Source organism: Myxocyprinus asiaticus, chromosome 7, assembly GCF_019703515.2.
Source record: "Myxocyprinus asiaticus isolate MX2 ecotype Aquarium Trade chromosome 7, UBuf_Myxa_2, whole genome shotgun sequence".
Lineage (NCBI taxonomy): Eukaryota > Metazoa > Chordata > Actinopteri > Cypriniformes > Catostomidae > Myxocyprinus > Myxocyprinus asiaticus.
Window position 1 is genome coordinate 52,924,017 of NC_059350.1, and position 22,573 is coordinate 52,946,589.

At 34.9% G+C, this 22,573-nt stretch overlaps 1 protein-coding gene across 13 annotated transcripts in view; it reads right to left on the minus strand.

Annotated features, from left to right (window-relative positions):
• Window positions 1–57: 57 nt before the first annotated feature.
• The window catches only part of LOC127443851 (muscleblind-like protein 2a), a 100,630-nt gene continuing 78,114 nt past the window's right edge, over window positions 58–22,573 (minus strand). For 4 of the 13 annotated variants that reach the window (XM_051702821.1, XM_051702822.1, XM_051702824.1 and 1 more), the window contains exons 6-9: window positions 22,459–22,512; window positions 21,559–21,712; window positions 19,362–19,397; window positions 58–4,409 (exon numbers count right to left, since the gene is read on the minus strand). In XM_051702821.1, coding sequence (XP_051558781.1) covers window positions 4,285–4,409; window positions 19,362–19,397; window positions 21,559–21,712; window positions 22,459–22,512 — 369 coding nt within the window. In that variant the 3' untranslated portion in view covers window positions 58–4,284. Of the gene's footprint in view, window positions 4,410–14,765; window positions 14,861–19,361; window positions 19,398–21,558; window positions 21,713–22,458; window positions 22,513–22,573 lie in introns of all 13 variants that reach the window. The other 9 variants (XM_051702830.1, XM_051702825.1, XM_051702831.1 and 6 more) reach the window with 9 other exon arrangements.

Consider the following 22,573-nt stretch of genomic DNA (forward strand, 5'->3'; position numbering starts at 1 on the left):
ATAAAAAAAATAAAAAATAAAAAAAATACAGGACAACAAACAATGCACACACAGCGATCCTTTTTTTATTATTATTATTTATTTGTTTGTCTCAATAGATTTTACACTATTTTTCTGGAACCAAAAACATTGACTATATGACATAAAATAGCACATAATATATATATGCACAAATAAAACATTTAAAATGGTTACATGAAAACTAATATTATCCAAAGATGGCTTGGTTTATAATCTTCTTGTCATATTATCTCTGTGAATGTGTGTCAGTGTGTATATATGTCGATGGGCTACTGCATTACTGATGGGAGTCTATAGCAGCACAGCGTAAATATCCACAATGTCTTGAGAACGCTTCGGTATGGCATCAAAGAGCCACGGTGTCGCATCTCAACCAGTAAAGAGCGTTGAAAAGCATTCAACACCATCAAACCTTTTTGGCCTCTCCGTGAAAATGCTTCAAAATAATAATAAAACTCTTACATTTCTTAGTTACAGGTATAGCATATTCGAATATAAATGGATGTGAGAAGTAAATTCAGTAGACCTGTTGACACTCTAGTACATATTAAGAGCTCTGAAACATAAAAGCTTAATAACAATGGACTAAAGGTAAGGCAAAGTGTTTGGATACGCTGTCTGCTCAGTATACAATCTGATTAGAAAGTGCTTTGTCACCATCAGTCAACGATTTTCTCCTGCATTTCTGTACAATTCGATTCTTTTGGGGTGTACGAAATCCCACATTAAGGACAAACGCTACTTTCATCACATGTGCAGATTTTTTTCTATAGTGTAGATAGAAACATTCAATATATTTTTATTTTTTTATTTTCTTAGATTAAATGGAAAATAACTTCTTAATTTGACATAAAATACCATGCGAGATGCTTACTGAATATTTTGTTCTCTGGTTTAACTAAAACGATAAAAGAACCGTTATTGAGTTGTTGTTAAACATACCATATTCATTGTGCATCGTTTAAAATGAACATCCTACAGTCACATTAAATAAAAAGTGCAATCGTTAACTTGTTTAAGTTGTTGAACAAACCAAGACAACTTTTTATAAATAATGTACTTGAGATAATTTATGCCAATCTAAAATGGCGAGGGGGCTTGGGTTAATTGAACACTATAATAATATAGGCAAACTGTTTTTTTTTAAGTTACATCACACTATTTTGTTTTACTGGTGAGTAATTATTACTATATCTTAAATGTTACAGCAATAAAGAGGCCGTTACATGTTACTGAAAAGTCCTTGGTCTCAACATAAAATAGGAAATATTCCGATATCTGCTTTACAATCTATTTAGGGGGATGAAAGTAGATCAACTTAACAATTACATCATTTACAAAAATACCAAAATTTAGTATTTGCAACTTTTGGCTGCCACAGCAACAACTTAATATTATGAAATAACTATCATTCTACAGAGATTTTATTTTATTTTTTTTTCTATTTTCAAAAAGTTTATTTTTTTTTTGTTTTTTTTTTGGTAAAACATTACCTATACAATAAACGTTTTTACATAACACAAGCAAATCTATAGCCTCGCTTATGCGACAATGCAACGTCCTGTTGAAACGGCTCTTTCTGATTGGCCGACTTTATGGTATTTAAGGACCGCACGTAGCTTAAGCTCGGCTTAATAAATTACATTCATTTTTAAAATAGGTTACACCATTGTTCTGTGACTAGTATTTAACAAAACAATAAAAGAAAATAAATGAATGACAATAAAATATATTTAAAACACTTTGCACTTCAAAAATTACATTAAAACTGTAACTTTTGCGAAAAAACAAAAACCTAGAAGAAAACAATGGAGACGTTAATTAACAATAAAAAATTAAAAAAATGCTTTGACCAGTGCCGTATTTCTGCGAAACCAATTGTCTCTTTGTGGATTGTCTGTTAACCGAGTACCATGTAAATACATGATGGTCCTGACTTAATCGGTAACACACTCGTACATGCACACGGGCATGCACGTTCACACCAGCGCAATCAATCAAGCATGCACAAACACGCTTCGCTACACTCATCCATCAAAAATGAGTGAGGATAAGAAAGCGGTGTGTGATTTATTAACATAGATGCGATTCCAGAAAAAATACACCATCCAAGTTAAAATGACAAAAGTAGTTGTTAATGGACAGTCCAGACTAATCAATATAAATTAAAGTAGGTTCGTTAAGTAACATTCACAATGACAATCATTTGCCAAACTCAAAGCGTTACAGAGATTTAGCTTGTCCCGACAAAAAGTCCTTTCCTCAATTACATTTCCAATGTAAACTACTTCAAATAACCATGGTAAAAGCTAACATAGTAGAGGTCGGCCGATAGTGGATTTTGCCAATACCAATAACAAATGTGGTGGGAAAGGCCGATAACTGATTAATAGTTTTTAAAATTGATTTATAGAATGTAATTTTTTTTTTTTAGTATGACAGGCAAAGACAAAGAGTCCAAAATGAATATAATCCCAGAAGCAATTTTTTTCCCAACAAAAATCCTAATAATAAGAAAAAAATTATTTGACGCATAATTAAGGACTTTTAAGTATAAACAAGAATGAAACACACCGGGGACTCTTATTTTTAAATGACGAAATGACAGCAACTATTGGCAACTATCGACATAGATTTTGCAGATAACCGATAGTTCCAAAAAGCAACTATCGACGCCAATTAATCAGTAAAACCGATATATCGGTCTACCTCTATAACATAGTACAACAAAATGAACGTTCCACCTACACCATCTTGATCCACTGGTGTGAAAACGATTCAATATTTTGATACCAGAAAATGAAACAGACCATGACGCGCATGAAATGCGTTTACGTTTTTTGTTTGTTTTCTTTTCAAATTGGCCAAGATATTTTTTGGGGCTTTGCTTTCTTCTTCAAAGAGTATTTTTATAACACCCACCCCACATAAAGTCACCTTTTCAAGATGCTTGCTGTGTAAAATATATATTTTAGGCACTTCTACTGTTTATCAAATAAAACAGGATTATCGGTGAGAGCGCACTGCCGTCACAGTTAGCCCTCCATTCAGAACGCGTCGAGTTGAAGATCGTCTACTGCAACGTCGCATTTTGTGCGCCCCCTCCTCCTCTTCATATCCCAAACCAATGCTTGAGAATGGGTCAATGAACAGGCAACAGACAGGTTCGAGAAGTCCGTTCGTCTGTCCCGTTTCTGACTCGTGCACGTGAGGCTAGTCCGTGCATGTGTATGAGTGTGTACGAGTTTGTTTACAGCAGCTCTCCAGTTTAGTTTAAGCCCTTGGCACGGAACAGAAGCCACAGTCGACTTCCAGATGGACGCATCGAAATCATTCAACGTCCACTTAAAAAAAGAAGATAACTAAAAAATAAAATCACCGAAAGGGATTGGTAAAACACAGTCCTTCGCAGACAGATGGCACTTGGTTTGCCACATTCACACTTCTGACACTGAAGTTTGTTTGATGTTTTGCACTTTGTCTTTGTTGTAAACCTTTCTTTGGCCATTGGGAATGAAGAGTCACTGTCGTTTTCGCTCGGTAAGCCGTTCCGAAGACAAAACATTGATCAGGTGAAATCCAGAAAGGTTTCGAGGGAGCGCATTTGGACCAGTAGACAATCAATCCAATCAATCAATCAATCAATCAATCTGCAGACATGATGTTGTCTGCCCTGTGACATTCGTTTTTTGTTTTGTTGTTTTCAAACGAAAGCAATCCCTTCTTTCCCGCGCCTTGAACGCGTGGGGATATTTAAGACATACATTGCAGAAAAATTCCTCCAATTTCAAGACAATCAAGCACTTCGTATCAAGCACTATTTTCTAATAGTGCAAACAAAATGTGTGTTTTCTTATTTTGTCTTTTTCCCGCTTAGGGTGTACATTGTGCATTTGCTTTCAATCAAAAACAAATATGGGAGAAAAATACACATTATCTGACAAGTGACCAATCATTCGAATAAATTCTCACTTATGCCTCTATGAAACGTGCTTTACATTAACATATATATATAGTGTCTATATATATATATATATATATATATATATATATATATATATATATATATATATATATATATATATATATATATATATTTTTTTTTTTTCATCTCGTTTTCTATAACTTTTGCTTGTAATCTACTCAGAAACCAGTTGTGTCATTTACAAGTTACATTTCCGAGCATATATTGTGTGTTTGTGTGTATATAGTAGCACACCATCACTCCACGTGTACTGTAGTTGATTGGTTGTTGTATACTCTTTAGCATGCAGGTTGCTCCAGTTCTATAGGGGAGGGCAGGTTGTATTTACACTGGGATCTTTTTGGGTTTCTCAAAGCAGCTTCCTGGCATCCAGTTCCTCTTCGGTGGTTTACTTCAAGATGATCTGTGCAAAAAATAAATAAAATCGGAAAACAAACACAGAACAAAATACGGCAGTTAAAAATGCCCCATTTAGAAGATTTTTATAAGCTACGTGAGGTTTGCATGGCGTAACACTGTGTCTTTGTAGAGATATGGACGTAAGTGATGCAAATACGACATGAGAGAGGAATGTGCATGCTAATTACTGAAATTATGAATGTTAATGTAGTGATTATGAGGATCAGACTCATAGTTTGTAAACTAGGAGCAAAGCAACTCTATGCAGTGTAGTGATTTCCTAACTCTTGAGAAAATGCAAAAAGCAGCAATCACAAAGGAGTTGCAAAGATGGATTTAAAGACTTGTTTGCATGTTGTATATTAATATCCATGTTTCACGAGTTCTCTGGTTCATATAGTCCTGGAACGCATTAACGTAAACGGATTTGGCGTGCTGTCTATAACGAAAGGGCTCGAGCACAGCACTGGGCATCTGGACTATCTGACTAAAACAAGAAATAGAAAGACAATTTAGAAGTTATAATTGGCAAAGTCATTATGAAATATACAAGTGTTGATAGGGAGGTGGAGGTATGCCCGAAGAACTGTCTCTGGTGTGAGGAGAGTAGTCACTTATATATCCTTGGGATGTGATTGGCAGGCCTAGATGAACAAGCTTCTCCTGAACTTCATTAAATAATCAAAGAACTGTATAAATTAGGGCTATTGATTTAACATGTCAATTTAGTGGGATTAAATATATAAAATTAACGCGTTAAAAAAATTACGCAATTAATCATGCTTTCTGACCTTTACGTAAATTCCGTAAGACATAAACGTATAAACATCGAAGCACAACAGAATGCAGGAATCTCGAGACGCGATTTTCAAAGTTTCAACTAGCTAGTGTTCTAAAAACAGCTTTTATGGCGCAGAAAACCAGTCAGACGCTCCAACATAGACCAACAATTAATTATAATAATAATTGTTGGTAAACGCAATAACACTATTGCAAAATGGATTGCTGTCCATATGTTCAATGACATGAGAATATATATATATAAGGGCTGTCAATCGATTAAAATATTTAATCAAATTAATGACATGGTATGCCTGACGAACAACACTGGCATAAATATTTGCTGAGAAAGTCCCTCAAATAACAATACTTCAATATATAATGATTAAATATTTATAAATAGTTACATTTAAATAATTATAATTGATAATGTGTATATATATCTATATCTATATCTATATATATATATATATATATATATATATATATATATATATATATATATAATAAAAATAATAATAATGATAATTAAAATGCATTACATTATTTTGGCATAAAAAAAAAATAAAAATAACAATACAAATAGTGGTTTAGAATGCAATATATTGTTTATTTCCATATTTTTGAACATAAGCCTATCATTGGCCTACAGTTAACAGCAATCCATTTTGCAATTAAATTTGTCAGTCTGTCAGATATTTATTATAAGGGCTTGTTTATGGACGCGTCAATGTACACCTGCATCAGACGGACACTTTTGGAACATCTCGGTTGCATCGTGTCATAAACATACAGTTTTTAGGTTGCTGTGTCAAGTTCAACAAAGTTTGAAACTTAGAAAAACACATCTTAAGATCCCTGCCTACGGATTTGCACTCCATCAAGCTGTGTTTGAATGCAAGAACATGTTCTCATCTTGTGCTGTCTGCTGTCGGTAAGTGTGCTTTGTTCTTTGTCTGTATAAGCTGCACGTTATACAGCTGGAGTTTCGCTTACTGCCCCCTGGAGAAAACAGGTGGTACTACAAGCTTGAATTGCTCAGATGGAATTAATATTCCGTATTATGGTCCGGGGACATGATTAATTGCGTTCATTTTTTTAACACGCTATTTTTTATATAATTAATCGTACTGAATTAACATGTTAAATCTACAGCCCTAATATACATATATTTATATATAACTGAGTTACAATTTGTATTATTTATATTGAAATATCTTTATTTGGGGGCCTTTCTCAACAAATATTGATAAATGCAATTAACTGTGATTAATTTGATTAATTACTCAGCATGTCATGTAATAAATTTGATTAAAAATGTCAGATTGACAGCGATAGTATAAATCATAACTAAGGGCTGAATTAGAAATGGAAACTAGCATACTGCTTGCTGCATACTGTGCAGTATATACTGCACACTGCCGACTATTTATTAAAAAATAATAATTATGGAATGGAAAAATGGAAACGGAAGGTCGAGTTGAGTGCATACGGTGTGTTTTGTTTACATTTGGCAAATGTAGTAGGTATGGACGTTTTATTAATTTTGGTCGTTTATGTTACAGTACTTATCGACAAGGCCTTGGGTCACAAAACAATATTTTGATTCCGTGTTGAGGTACGCTGTTATGGATGGTGTCACAACGTTCACCATCCGGATTTTAATTCTCCTACATTTTGTTGAAAATACCAGTAAACATAAACCCTGTTGAAATACACAGAATAATACGGAATTGAACTAACAATGAAAAGTTAGAACAAAAAAAGTAAAAAAAAAAAATAAAATAAAATAAAAAGGTAATTTAACTCATCTTTAAGATTTACATGGACATGTAAAAACATTCTGAAATGTACTATTTATGCAGCCCAAGCAGAGGAACAAGCAGTCTTGCACCGAAGCTTTATATCCTACTTTAGTCACCAAATTGTTTTTTGGAAAGTGTCAAGTCAGTATGAAACAGCGACAATGTTGTAAGCAGAGCTCTGAGGCGCGGCAACAGTGAGGCGAATGAAAGCTTGATAGCGGCTGCACCACTGCATGATGGGAAAGCAATGCCAAAGAGGGAACACATGCAGGTTTGAGGGTTTGGACAATGACTGTGAATTAATGGCAAATTGACTATTTTGATACATGGTGCTTTATGTGATATAAATCAGGGTTAGTTACAATAAATATCAAATATGTGCATGTTAAGAGAAGTGTTTAATTATATAAAGTATGTCTTGACTACTGTGCTCAAAGACCGCATGGAATGGCCTAACGAGTGCAGCTTTCTTTTTTCCTGTGTTGACGTATTAAAAAAAAGATGCAAAAATCGTGGTAAGATTGAGACACTTACAATGGAAGTCAATGGGGTCAATTTTTGAAGGGTTTAATGGCAGAAATGTGAAGCTTATAATTTTATCAAAGCACTTACATTAATTCTTCTGTTAAAACTTGTGTATTATTTGATCTTTAAAGTTGTTTAAATCACCAATTTTACATTTGTTTTAGGGTTTTAGCGTTTATGATGCTACGTCACCATGGTAACGAAGTTGTAAAATTGGCTAAAACTTTACACAGAAAAGGTTAGTACTGTGTAATGTGGTTTTATGACAGTAAAATCATGTTAACACACATATTGTTTATGTCTTGTTTCTATACTTTTGAAACAGTGAGTATTTTAATGTTTACAGATTGGCCTCATTGACTTCCATTGTAAGTGTCTCACTGGAAAACAGATTTATGCTTTTTTTAAAGAAAAGGTGGGATGAGTCTAAATTAATTTTTGTGGTTACCAACATTACACCACAAATGCTGTCGAATGAGCTTCACTTGTATTGAACCCGAAATATTCCTTTATATTAAACCTAATATACTTCTCATTCTACTTCATTTTATAGACTTTTAAATACATTTTATTCCGATCCTTTGTTATTAAATTTGATGCAACACCTAGTGGAAGACAGAAATAATTTACTTGTACTTGTGCAACGACAATAAAGAACTTGACTTATATTGATGGTAGGTCTATCTTTAAAAGTTATCGTTAAAAATCAATTCATCTGTGGAGAAATTGAATGCGGTTATGCTCACAAAGGCACTTTCTTTGCAATCAATTGATGGTTGGGAAAGAAAATAATGTAAATAAACAAAAAAGTTAAGTATGGGTGTTAGACATGGCAAACCACGATTTGCTTCCTTCCATTTCTACTCGGAGGAAGGTGGTATTTATAATTTAGGGAACATTCTCATTATACAGTGCGTTATATTGGAGTACAAGATGAGTAATACATATTTTAAGTACATTTTCCTGGAAGAGAGAGACTATACATTTATATATTTTACAGCTAACAGACATGGACTGAAAGCTACAAAACTCCAATTTCATGTGGTCTTTAATACTGGGCTTTTTTTAAGCAGTTTATTTGAAATATAAAAAGTAATAGTGCAATTAATCTTTATACATGCCCACTAGTGAAAAGAGGCCTCAAAAGGTTTTCTAATCTTCTGCCCAGGAGAGGGCGCTCTTGCCCTATATTTATGCACAGATAACATCCCTCAAACTCATCTCAACCCATGAACTCGTAACATCCTGGCACATCAGGCCCAACAGGCTAGAGGGCAGAGGTCAGGGACTAAGACCACTGAGTCATATCATAAACACTGTACTAGTTGCAGTTCAGTTGATATTAATGTGAACTGCGTGGATCTGCTTAAGGCCAGAGTCATCACCTCAAAGCTGCGTTTATTGCGCCAGTCAAGGGTTTGTTTATGCCTCCTGTATAATGCGCTCTCTCTCTCTCTCGCAGCATAATTAAACCTGTGTGTGTGAGATTACCACGAGCAGTGATGACTCAGCGCCCAGCGGTGGTTCTGTCTGTCTGACTCTGAGACTGACGAAAACAAACACACCAACGGCTTTGAAACGTACATTATAATGTTTTTAAGGCAGAACAAACATAATGAGTCTAAAGAGGGCAAGTTGTTTTGGAGAGAAGCATCTGCTAAATCAATGTAAATGTAAATATTGATGTTGCATTTTGTTCGTCAACGAGCTGTTTTTTTGCACATTAAGTCTATTTACTTTCTCAGTATGCGTGTCTAGACTAATTGTGGTCAATCGTGGGTGCATGTTATTTTAAAGAAAAAATGTTGATCAGAATGTAATTGCTTGCTCTGCCTCTGAAATTCTTTTCAGTTGACGTCACCAAAGTCGCTTAATTCCATGTCTACACCAATACGTTTTCATTTAAAAACACAATAATTTAGCTACTTTTAAGCTCAAAATGGAGCATTTCCAAAATGCTCTCCATTACAACATACTTTTGAGTTTTCAAACGAAAACGGATTAGTGTTGACGTGGCCTTCACTAATTAATTTAGTTACATTTACGCCTCTCACCCACACTAGAATGCCATTTTCCTCCATGGAAAACAGAGCATTTTGAAAACACTCCCCATTACTGCATATTTTGGAAAACGATGACGTTAAGAAACTGGAAACTGAGTTTTTAAATGAAAACAGATTAGTGTTGACGTGGCCTTAACACATTAATTTCACTACACTTATGCCTTTCATCCACACTTGAATGTCATTTTCCTCCAATGAAAATGAAGCATTTCGAAAACGTTCCCCATTAATGCATATTTTGGAAAACGTTGACGTTAAGAAACTGGAAAATGAGTTTTTAAATGTAAACGGATTAGTGTTGTCGTTGACATTAAGAAACTGGAAACGTAGTTTTTCAATGCAAATGTATTAGTGTTGACGCTGCCTTAACGCATTCATTTCACTACACTTATGCCTTTCATCCACACTTGAATGCCATTTTCCTCCAATGAAAATGAAGCATTTCGAACATGCTCCCTATTACTGCATACTTCGGAAAACGATATAGTTAAGAAACCAAAAAGGAAAAAAAACATTAGTGTTGACGCTGCCTTAACGCATTAATTTCTTTACATTTTCGCCTCTCAACCACACTAGAATGACATTTTCCTCCATTAAAAATGGAGCATTTCGAAAACGTTCCCCATTACCGCATACTTTGGAAAACGATGACGTTAAGAAACTGGAAATGACAGATTAGTTTGGATTTGGCCTAAATTTGAACCTCGGCCCCAAACACTGTATATTATAGATTATATTTATGGAATATTGTTTCACGCAAAAATACGTCACATTACAGACATACATGGCTTGTGAATGCTGTTTCATATTGACTTCAACTTGGGGTTTGTGCATTGTTATGATACTTGCATTGCAATTATAGATAATTGCAATGCAATTGCAATTAATTGTATGATTTATTTTAACTTTACCCTAATGTATTTTAATTTGGGAGGAAGAGTGAAACATTTACCTGAACTTTCAAGTTTTCACAAACCTAATATTGTATTTTGTTATATTTCCATATATAACATATATTCAGTATTTCACAAAAAACTGTGTGAGATAAAAGAATTATTGGCAGACCGCAAGTAGTACCGCTGTGGACCGCCTGTTGAACAACCCTGATCTAGAATGTTCAATAAATCTGCTTTCGTTTTCTGTTTAGAGGCCAGGAGATGCTGTACTTCATATTCTTGACAGGGGGCGCTAGAGAGTCTTGAGCGGTTTGGCGAGAAACCCTCAGGAAACAGGTTCAGTTTCACATGATGAGACCACAAATAACCCTCAATGTCCCAGTTCCTACATCCAGAGTATATTCAGGCCCTCTGAAACAACAGGAAAAGGCCGCTCAGTGACAGGAAGGCTGCATTTAAGAACGACAGAAGCAGGAGAGCCCTTGAAGTCACCTTATTTGACCCCCTACTGAACAATACTAAAGATAGGGAGTGGCCTGAGTGAGCATGATGGGAACTGAAAAAAGATGTTGGGGATGCAGATTCTTAATCTAGCCATTGTTTATGGTCTTAAAGCAGCAACGATAAAAACAAATGTGGTTTCAAGAAACAAAACGAAATGTTTTAACTTGTGGATGTATATTGAGCTCTTAAAGGAATAGTTCACTGAAAAATTCAAATTCAAATCATTTACTCACCATCATGTTGTTCCCAACACGTGTGACTTTATCTTTTCCGTGGATAACAAAAGGTGAATGTTTCTGTCTGTAATTTCCTATATAACGAATTAGAGAATTGGGACTGGGGCTGTCAAGCACCAAAATGACAAAGAAAAGCACCAAAAAGTATCATAAAAGTAATCCATGTGACTCGTACACAATATTTTAAGTCTTCTGAAGTCATATGATTGTGTGAGAAACAGGTTAAAGTTTTAAATCATTATTTACTGATACTGTTATTTACAGCCTACTACGCTGATGATGAAATCTGCGTTGCACACAATACGCTAAACCAGTGTTAATCTCGACAATGAAATTACGGACAAAAATGTTTGTAATGAAGGTTTTTTATTTTGTCAACGATAATGAAGACGAGGCGAAGACAAAGACCCATTATTACAATAGTCATTCAGAAAAAAAAAATAATAATACTGCAATTTAATTAACAATGCACTAACACTGTATTGTATTTTTAAAGATATATCCACAACTTAAGCGTACAGTAATATAACTTACATCTGCACAGACAATGAAGCGAATGAACAAGTGAACTTGAACTAAGTTACACGCAAGTCAGAATGAGTAACTTGCGTTTTGCATAAGCCGTTTCCTTAAAAACATGTAATGTAAAATCCTAAACTGTTTAAACGGGAGGAATTCACATCAGAGAAACTTTTAAAAGTAGCTTTTACCAATGCTGTTACAATGTCCATTTTGCTTACATCTAAAATAAATTCTCTCTCAGCTAATGCTCTTAATTATAAAGAAAGCTTCTAGGCAACCCCTCTAAGTACAATTCAAAAATATTAATTTTAATAATGATATTTTATCATTCATTTTTCATCAAATCGTTCACATTTTAGCTTTTGAAATTTTTTTCAAATTTAGTCTGTTCCATCAATTAATGTCTTGAAATTACATATATTATGTTCATATATATTTTTGTTACATTGTTATTATTTACTTGCATAATTTGTACTATTTACAAGTATTTACATTGATATGTAGAACATGTGCTTAATCTGTACTGTCTCTTTAAGACTAGCGGCATCAGCCAGGAAGTGCATATAACGAGAGAAGACGTGTGTAATTTCTTTAGTGCATACATGTGTGATTAGAATTAAATGTTTCTTTGTTTTAAATCAGCAACTATCTGTGGATCTCATCTTTGGACACACAGAACGAGTTAAACCAAACTTTTACTCTCAACAGGCAGTGAAATGATCTTGATGCTAACTTATTCACCACTATACCACTTAATCCTTGCTGAGCGAAATCTGAAAAGTTTAGTCGCATAGTGTAAAATTTAGCTTGCACCTGCAAGTGATTTACTCACATTGTAGAGGGTTTGCGCATATAGAGTGCAAGATCCATCTTAGGGTTTAAGAATCGACATTGACATTGATCAAACAAAGAACAATTAAAAATGTCACAACTAAAATATGATTTTTTTCGTCAACTAAAATCCATGAGACTCGTGATTGTTATGAAAGCATATGATAAGATTTGGTGAGAAACAAACTGAAATCGAATGTATTATTTAGTGAAAGTGACTGTTGATTTCCTGTGTGCGTTCATGATAGGACACGAGAGCAACAGTTCACACAGCCCCCTCGTGACATTGGGGCGTTCAAGCGAAAACTCATTTTATTTATCTAAAAATAGGTCCTCCACAGCGATAGTGACAACAGAACACAACACAACTGCACATTAAACAGTGAACAGAACTTACTAAACATGTCTGAAGAGTTTGTAGTCCAAGAATTGATGCATTTCTATGCCCAGCCTTATTTTTTTTAAACAGAGTACTTGGAAATCAAACATAAAGAGATGGAGTAGGTGGGAATGTTTGTCACCTTTTCTCCATTCTGCACCGGTGAGTATTTGTGACAGACCTGAAGAGAGTGAGACCTCCACAAAAATATTCGATAGGTGTAACATTCTCGGCCAAAATCAAGTAGTTTTTAACCGGCTCATGAGATGCTGGCTTTAATATACTGTTATGAGAAAGTTTTTAAACCGGTGCCAGTTCACAATGGACGGAGTTACCTGCGCGATGCTGAAAATAGAAAACAAGCGGTTGATAGAATGTACTCGCTCGTCATGGCCGGTAAGGACAAAAACTCTGATTAACATAGAAAATCCCTTTTATCGCGTGTCGTTTGCCATCAGGTTAGGACACGGTGTGACTGTGGCTGCCTGTAGCCTCCTCTATGTTTCTGTTTGATTTCTGAATACTCAAAAAAATAAGGCTGGGCACAGAAATGCATAAATTCTTGGACTTCAAACTCTTCAGACATGTTTAGTAAGTTCTGTTCTCTGTTCTGTGTGCAGGTGTTTTGTGCTCTGTTGTCACTATTACTGTGGAGGACCTGTTTTTAGATAAACAAAATGAGTTTTCACTAGAATGCTCTGTCGCCACAGGGCTGTGTGAACTGTTGCTCTTGTGCCCTATCATGAACATGCACAGGAGATCAATGGTCTGTGAACATTTTCACTAAATAATACACTAGACAAAAACTGTGAAAATTAACTGCGTGAGATGCAGCGACATGCGGAATACCGAAGAATACTCTGGCCTTTAGACTAGAGCGAACGAGTCAAACAAATTACTTTTTTTTACCTACAGCCCCAGTTACAATGAACTTCTGTCATATGGAAAAGAGCAGCCAGAATATTCTTCAAAAATTCCCCTTTAACATTCTACAGAATAAAAGTACGTTTTGCGGGTTTGGAACTAGATGAGGGTGAGAAAATGATGACAGATTTTTCATTTTTGGGTCCCAAAATATAAAGTAAGATGTAAATATGGTGTTCAAATGTGAACTTCAAATGCTTCACAACAGGAGTTAATGAGTACGTCTGCAAATGTGGCGGATTGGTGCGCTATTGTTTGTCGGACGTTGTAATTGCGGGCTCTCTGAGTGTCAAGTACATCATGCAGATTCCAGCTGCCGCCTTCTGCCGCAGAATGAGCCGTACTGAGGCACATACTTTTAGACTGTCTCTAAAAAGGTCACAACACAATGTCCTTCCCTACGCTAACCGCCACACTGACGCATTGACAGTTTCCTTGAGTGCGACTCACCTTCGTCCTGCTTTCTCAAACCAACCCAGAGATGGAAAGAGTGGAAAAAATAATGGCGTTTGTACAGAAAAGGAAGTTATTATATGTGAAAGGTCTAAAATTAGTGTGTCTGTTTTTAGCTGACACCATACGTGTTTTTTATAAGGATATGTAGATGAGAAAGGATATCTTGACATCAAAATGAAGCAAGGACATGCAGAACGAAACAAGAAAATAATGCAACACAACACAACTACTATTTGCCAATGTGCGAGCTCTGAATAAGCACTATTTGCTCTGATAAATGCAGGAAATTTCCTTGATCACTGATACTTAATAAGTGGCAAAGAATAATTTACGCCACTGCTCACATCACAGCATGAAATCGCACTGTTGCTTAATTTGCTGCAAAGTGCTTGTCCAGAGCTCAGGGATTTATGAAAGAAAGCTTTTAAAAGGAGCAAACCTGATTGGCTGGTGCTGTTGTTGCGTAGGGGACACTTGTGGCAGGAGTTGTTGCTGCAGAGACAGTAGCAGGCGTAGCACTGTACATCATGGGTACTTTTTCAGGAAGGGAACCATGGAAGCAATGAACAGGTAGGTGGAGCATTATGGAAACCATGGCAACAGGTGTTTGGTTGGTAGGGTTTTTGTTGTTGTTTGTTTGTTTTTTTCCGTTTGTTTTTTGCATGGTGTTTGTAACAGAGCAGCGAGCCATCGTTAGGTTAGACCAGCAGATGGCATGAAATCACGATGCAAAGCGAGAGAAGCATGGGGAAAAATAATAAATAAAAAAAAAACAGAGGAAAAAAGCTGATTACAATCACCTTAAAGAAATTTCTCAGCATAATCAGTTGTACCCAGAGAAGTCTAACACGAGCGGTTAGAGGCAAACTCAGTGCGGCGTGATTGATTACACGATGCGTTAGCCAATCTCGCCCAGATCGGGCAAGACTTGAAATACTGATCCTACAATCTACGCCAAACTACAAATGGCGATACTTAGCTTATATGATTGACTCTGGTGTTTTTAGGAAAAATCAGTTTAACAGACTTTTAAAACACAATAATGTATAAAAATAACAATGCATGCTACAGTACATAATTTATAATAATGAACAATAGATAATAATATAAAATTACTTTATAAACACTGATAATAAAAATAATAATAAAAAATAAAATTTGTACAATTTAAAAACACTAATAAAAATAGTAATAATAATAATGTATGCCAAAGTTAATAATTAATAAAAAATAACATTGTATAATATATTTAAATATTTTAATTAATATATTGTATATATATTTCACCAGTGTTTTAAAGTGTACTAATATATATATATATATATATATATATATATATATATATATATATATATATATATATATATATATATATACACACACACACACACACATACACAGTACACTTTAAAACACTGGTGAAATAATAATAATAATAATATTAATAATAATAATAATAATAATAATGTATTGACCTGTTTCAGTGACATCACTTTTCCCCCGTAGCTGCCATATTTGGGACCAACAGTGGGAGGAAACAATGGCGGTAAATTTGACTTTCGTGGACATATATTTTATACACAATTCATCTCTTTATGGCGGCGAGTCTGATGTGTGCCTGGCGAGTACACGACACGCCTACCGGTCCACATCATAAACATCTCTCATTCAGAAGTTATTCATGTATGTGTTGTTTTCTGCTCTGATTTTGGTCACAATATTGCAAAATGTCTGTGATGATCCCATCTGTATGAATGTAAGAGCTACTTTTAACTCAAAGAATACACAGAAAGCAACCGAGGCATATTAGTGAATAAGACTAATATGTTTACATTGTGGCGTGAATAAAGTCTGTGCTTCATAATCTTATGATGTGACTTCCCTGCTGTCAGTTACTGAAGTAAACCACCAGATTCTCCTGTCAACCCTCACAACAAAAGGGCATCACAGGAACCGCGCTCCAATGGTTCAAGTCTTACCTCACAGGTAGGTCTTTCAGGGTGTCTTGGAGGGGAGAGGTGTCTAAGTCTCACCAACTAGCTACCGGGGTGCCTCAGGGTTCAGTGCTTGGAGCGCTCCTCTTCTCCATAAACATGTCATCACTAGGATCCGTCATTCAGGCACATGGCTTTTCCTATCACTGCTATGCTGTTGACACACAACTCTACCTCTTATTCCAGCCTGATGATCTGACGGTAGCAGCCTGGATCTCAGTCTGTCTAGCAGACATTTCGTGTTGGATGAAAGATCACCACCTCCAACTCAGCCTTGCTAACAGAGCTGCTCGTGCTTCCATCACATCTTCACCATTCAGCTAGATTCGTCAATGATTACACCATCCAGGAAATCACCAGCCAGAAATCATGGAGTTGTGTTTGATGATCAGTTAAAATTCACAGACCACATTGTAAGGACTGCCCAATCGTGCAGATTTGCCTTGTACAACTTTAGGAAGATCAGGCCCTTCCTATCAGAGCATGCTACACAACTCCTCGTCCAAGCTCTTGTTCTATCCAGGCAGGACTATTGCAATGTTCTTCTTGCAGGCCTTCCAGTCAAACTGTCAAACCTCTGCAATTGATCCATAATGCGGTAGCGAGAGTGGTCTTCAATGAGCCCAAGAGAGGGCACGTCACGCCTCTCTTCATCAAATTGCACTGGCTGCCATTGTTTGCTCGCGTTAAGTTCAAGGCATTGATGCTTGCTTACAGAGCAACCACTAGCTCCGCACCCCACTATCTAAACTCACTACCTCAGACTTATGTGCCCTCCAGAAGCCTGTGTTCTGCAGGTGAACAGCGCCTCGTGGTGCCATCTCATAGAGGCACAAAATCACTGTCCCGTACCTTTACTTTGACTGTTCCCCGCTGGTGGAATGACCTGCCTAATTCCACCCGAGCAGCTGTGTCTTTATCCTCTTTCAAAAAACAGCTAAAGACACATCTTTTTCATGAACACCTAACCCAGTCATACTTATGCACCACCTTTATGTTCTTTAAAAAAAAAAAAATAATAATAATTCCTTGCTATGTGTACTGCTCTGAGCTATGCGAGACTTGTATTACAGCACTTATTATATTGTTGCCCCTTTTGTTGGATGAATCACTTCTATTTTAAATGCTTATTGACTAACATATATACACATTAAAATATAGTATATATTCATATTGTAATGCTTTTTTATTCATTGTGTTACAGTTGGGACATTCCAGAATTGGGCGACAATATAGGCATCAATACTCTTAAAAATCTGACTTATTTTGTTCAAATTTTTTGTTATGTATTTTAAGAAAAGAGGTAATAAACCTTCAGAAAACTGTTTTCGTCCAGCTAAGGCATCAAATATAAATTTGAAACCTGTTAAGAAAACTGATGAGGGTGCAACCCTGTTACTCAAAAAATGGTAACAGGGTTGCACACTCACGCTAATATTAGTAATTTCTTAAGGAAATTGAGACAGCAAGTACATTTTTTTCAGTATTCTGAGCATCTGTTTTTTGAAAATGTCCTCCAATTCCGGAATGTCCCAGTTATCAGATACCTTTTATACAGTGTTATGAATAACATCATCCTCTGTGCATTTCCAGTTTAATTGGATCCGAATTGATGATGTTATAAATATAATTGACATGCTAACAGATAACTGAAATATCTGAATAAATTAGCAATCCATGCTCCATGCTCTCCCCCTTCGTCACTGCTCATCTTTGGTGAAAGGAAACCACATCACTTAAAAAATAATAAATATTTATTGAAAGAAAAATTACATTTTGGATATGGTAATTAAACAGCAGTATCACCTTTTCAAGATTTATAAATGGAAACAAAAATTTCGCCGACTTTTGTCGCATCTCACAGCGCAGCACAACGGAGGTAAATGGGATTTTGGTCACAAACATGGTGGCGGGGTCATACAGTGACGTCACATGAAACAGCTCAATATAATGTATAATATAATATATATAGTATAGCACACTTTAAAACACCGGTGAAATAATAATGTACTCTACTGTAAATTATTTACATTGCATAATAGATAAAAATATATAAAATTACACTTTAAAAACATTAATAAAATAGTTATAATAATAATGTATGCCAAAGTACATCATGTATAAATGTTATAATATATATAAATATATTTATTAATATATTGTGTGATTGTGTGTGTGTGTGTGTGTATATATACCATATATATATAAAAGTACACTTTTAATAATAATAATTTATAATTAATAATATATAAAGATATATAAAACTACACTTTAAAACCCTGATAATTAAATAATAATGATAATGCATGCTACTGTAAATCATTTATAATGAATATATATACTTATTGTATATATTAAACTTTAATTACACTTTAAAACAATGGCGAAATAATAATAATAATTATTTTTATAATTATTTGTACACTTTAAAAACACTATTATTTTTTTTATAATAATGTATGCCAAAGTAAATAATGTATAAAATGTATTTTATATATATATATATATATATATATATATGTAAATGTATCTATTAATATATTGCATGTAAATAATAATAATAATAATAATAATAATGTATGCCGAATAAATAATGAATAAAATGTAATATATATATATATATATATATATATATATATTTATTAATATATTGTGTGTGTATGTATATATACAGTATATACACATACAAATTTATAAAATATAGAAAACAACACTTTAAAAACACTAGTGAAAAAATAATATTAAATGTATGTTTACATTATGTAAATCGCAAAACCCCAAAGAAAAAATTTTGAAAATTCCAAACAAACAGAGCACTCTTGCAGGTGAACAGAAGCAGTATAAAGGTGAAAACAACTGTTTGGGCACATGATGGTGTAAACAAATGGATTCCAGGTGCTAATTTGATCCAGTAGTTTATGTGACAAGACAGTCAAAATACAGCTTCAAATCACCTGTAAGAGTGGCTAGATCACTACGTGATGTGGGGAAAACATAGAGACAGACAGAAAGACAGACAGACAGAATAAGGAGGAACCTACCAATGCTGCTAGCAGGTGCCATGCAAAGAACTGACCCTGTGAGCATGCAGTGAAGAGTGAAGACAGGTTAATCGGGAGAAAAAAAAAACATGTTAGACACAGAGGCAGAGATTCAGTATTCAGCATGCCATTCAAAACCAATTAGCCTTGTCTTTATAGATCGCTCGCTCCACCGTGTCGTCATTCCCGTAAAAAACTTGTGTATTCCAGGAAGATAAACTGGATCAATATTAGCAAGGGCCGCAATGAGAGGACAGGAGCTTAGTGTTGTGAAATTAGAGCGCAGGGAAAAGAGAGTAGGAGAAGAGGAAGAGGGCAACAGGGGCAGAGGAGGAAGACAGCTAAAAATCAGCCACACAGATATAGTCATGCGGTGAGAGAACGACCACTCCTACAGTTAAATTAGACAGAGTGCTGTTATAAGCCATTGAAAGCTGCATAAGAGGGCAGAACGGGGGCACAAGAGGACAGCTAAAAGAAAATACAACCGTGTGGGTGTGTGATGATAAAATACACCTACGAGGGATTAGACAAATGGACACGCTGCGAGACCCTAAATATAGAGCTGTTTCAAAGAAGTGTTTTTTTATTGTTATAAAAATACTGCAGTATGTACGCCTGCAGGTAAACAATGAAAGTTAGTGAAATACTATTATTATACTGCTATTGTCCAACTATAATGGACAGTGTTTTATGTAAATGTTGCAAGTGGTGATAGACTGATTTATTGGCCAAGCCAATTTTATGGTTATTGGTTTTAGTAAAATCAGCCTTTTTAATGGATAATAAATATTTTTTGTTTTAAAATAAGTGAATCATGCAAATGTTGTAATGATAAACCGATTTATAACGGTCTAATAAGATTCATTAGTTGACCAACAACTGGCCATTTTAAGATAAAATGAAGAATAGAAATCTACTGTTTTCAAATATTTTAATTTAAGGTGATTAATCAGGCGATATATGGCCATTTTAAGATAATCGGAATCAGTAAATTCTACCTTTTTAATAGATTTTCTCTTTTCAGTTATTTAAAAGTGAATTTTGAATAAATATTTCATAAAATAAGTGTTCCTGTAATTTCGACAAATTTATTAGTGGTAGACCGATATATCGGCCAAGACAGTAATTAATTAATCGGCCAACAACAGGAAATTTTAAGATTATATGGATAAAAAGACATTTACATTTTTTAAAAACATTTGAAAGTTAAATTTGAGTCGATTAATCGGTTGATATCGGCCCATTTTAAGATTATCGGTAGCAGAAAATTTGACTTTTAAAATGTATAATAAATATTTTCTGTTTTCAAATATTTAAAAGTGAATTCTGAGTAAATATTCATAAAATAAGTGTTCCTGTAATTTCCACAAATGTATTAGTGGTAGACCGATATATCGGCCAAGACAATAATTAATTAATCGACCAACAACGCAATTTTAGAGGTCATTTTTCAGGCCAAGATTATATATGGATAAGAGACATTTTTATTTTTCAAACATTTTTTAATTAAAATTGAGCCAATTAATCGTTCAATATCTGCCATTTTAAGATGATTGGCATCAGCCAATTCTACCTTTTCAATGGCTAATACACACTTTCTGTTTTCAAATATTTAAAAGTGAATTCTAAATAAATATTGCATCCTGTAACTTCAGTCATTTTTCATATTTCTCATTTGCTGTCATGAATATGGTATTAAACCTTAAATATCGACCACTGAAAACTCACATTGGGCGAGCACTAGTTGGCAGGTTTTAAATTGTATGCTTTGGGAGGCGAATCAAAATGACAGTAATATGACCCTCTCGTCTAATGTATCATTTTGCGGATAAGTTAGTGTGCTAATCGAAGCAGATTTGTTTGGTGCTGTGTATTTGTGAGTAATCCGAGTTTAATCACTTTAGGTCAAAGGGGCCGTTTTAACATGCATGAATATCCACATGATGCACAACACCAACAAAACAATATAAATAACGTGTTAGTGTTTTTCTAACAAACGTACTCTCAAAGCTATGCATTAGTATTCAGTGCATACTCGTTACATGCAAGAGGAACAAACGGCTCTTTAGAAGCCTCGGTTATGACGTTAAAGGAGGGAAATAGGGTGTGACGTTTAGAGGGTGACCAAGGGATTAATATAAAGCATTGTTGGTGCTGTGTGTGTGTTTGTTCATGTGTTTGTAGGTGTTTTTACCTGTTGGAAAGAAGGCAGTGTGCTGCTGTAGCTGTGCGTTGGCCAGAGCCTGCTGGTAATTGAAGACGCTGGGATTGAAGAGCGTACTGGCTCCATTACTCTTCTCTAGTGCTGGTCTCTTTGGTAGAGGCTGCAGGACTCCGTGTGGAAACGCCTGAGGGCGAGAATACGTGAGAAGATAGACATGCGAGTTAAACAATACTCAAGGTTTTTAGCACACATATGCATCCACCTAACCATACACTTACACTTCAACAAATATCAATGCACACAATGCAAAGAAATCATCTTCTTAATCAGTATTTTTGCCATGTTATCTAAGTACTTGTTTTCAGAGAATACATCTTGAATTAAGTTTATTTTTCTCACCCATCCTTTTGGCAAAATATTTTCCTTGTTTTCAGCATAAACTCTTATTAAATTTAGTTAGATTTAAGCCTAATAGGGTAAGAATAATACACTTAATTCAAGATATATTCTCCAAAAATAAGTCTTAATATTTTACGCAATTTTGCTTCTCAAGTTAATGAACTTTGACTGGAAAACAATATAAAAATATTGATTAAGAAAACTAATTTCCGCAGTGCATTGTGGACTCAAGAGTGATGCAAATCTTCATCGCTCCATTTTAACACAAGGATGATGACAACGTCAACTAAAATAGTTAGCAAAACACTTACGTCACAGTTCAAAATGCAACTTTACAGTTTACGCCACACTCGGCTTCAATAAAGCTACAGAAATGGTTCATTATTGACTGATGGTACATACATTTACAAACATGTACTTGGTGACTTTAATTGTTTCACTACAAAACAAAGAAGCCAAATTAAATTCTGTGTGTCGCTACGGTACATTAAAAAGCTACATGCAAAGCAAAAAGGTGAAAGGTCATAGTACCATATCTACAGTTGCCTCGAGGGGTCGCTTCATTGCTTTGGCAGTCGACTGAGTCTTTTAATAGCAGGCAGCGAGCACATGATGGCAGTGGGCCAATGGGATTCAAGCGTATTAA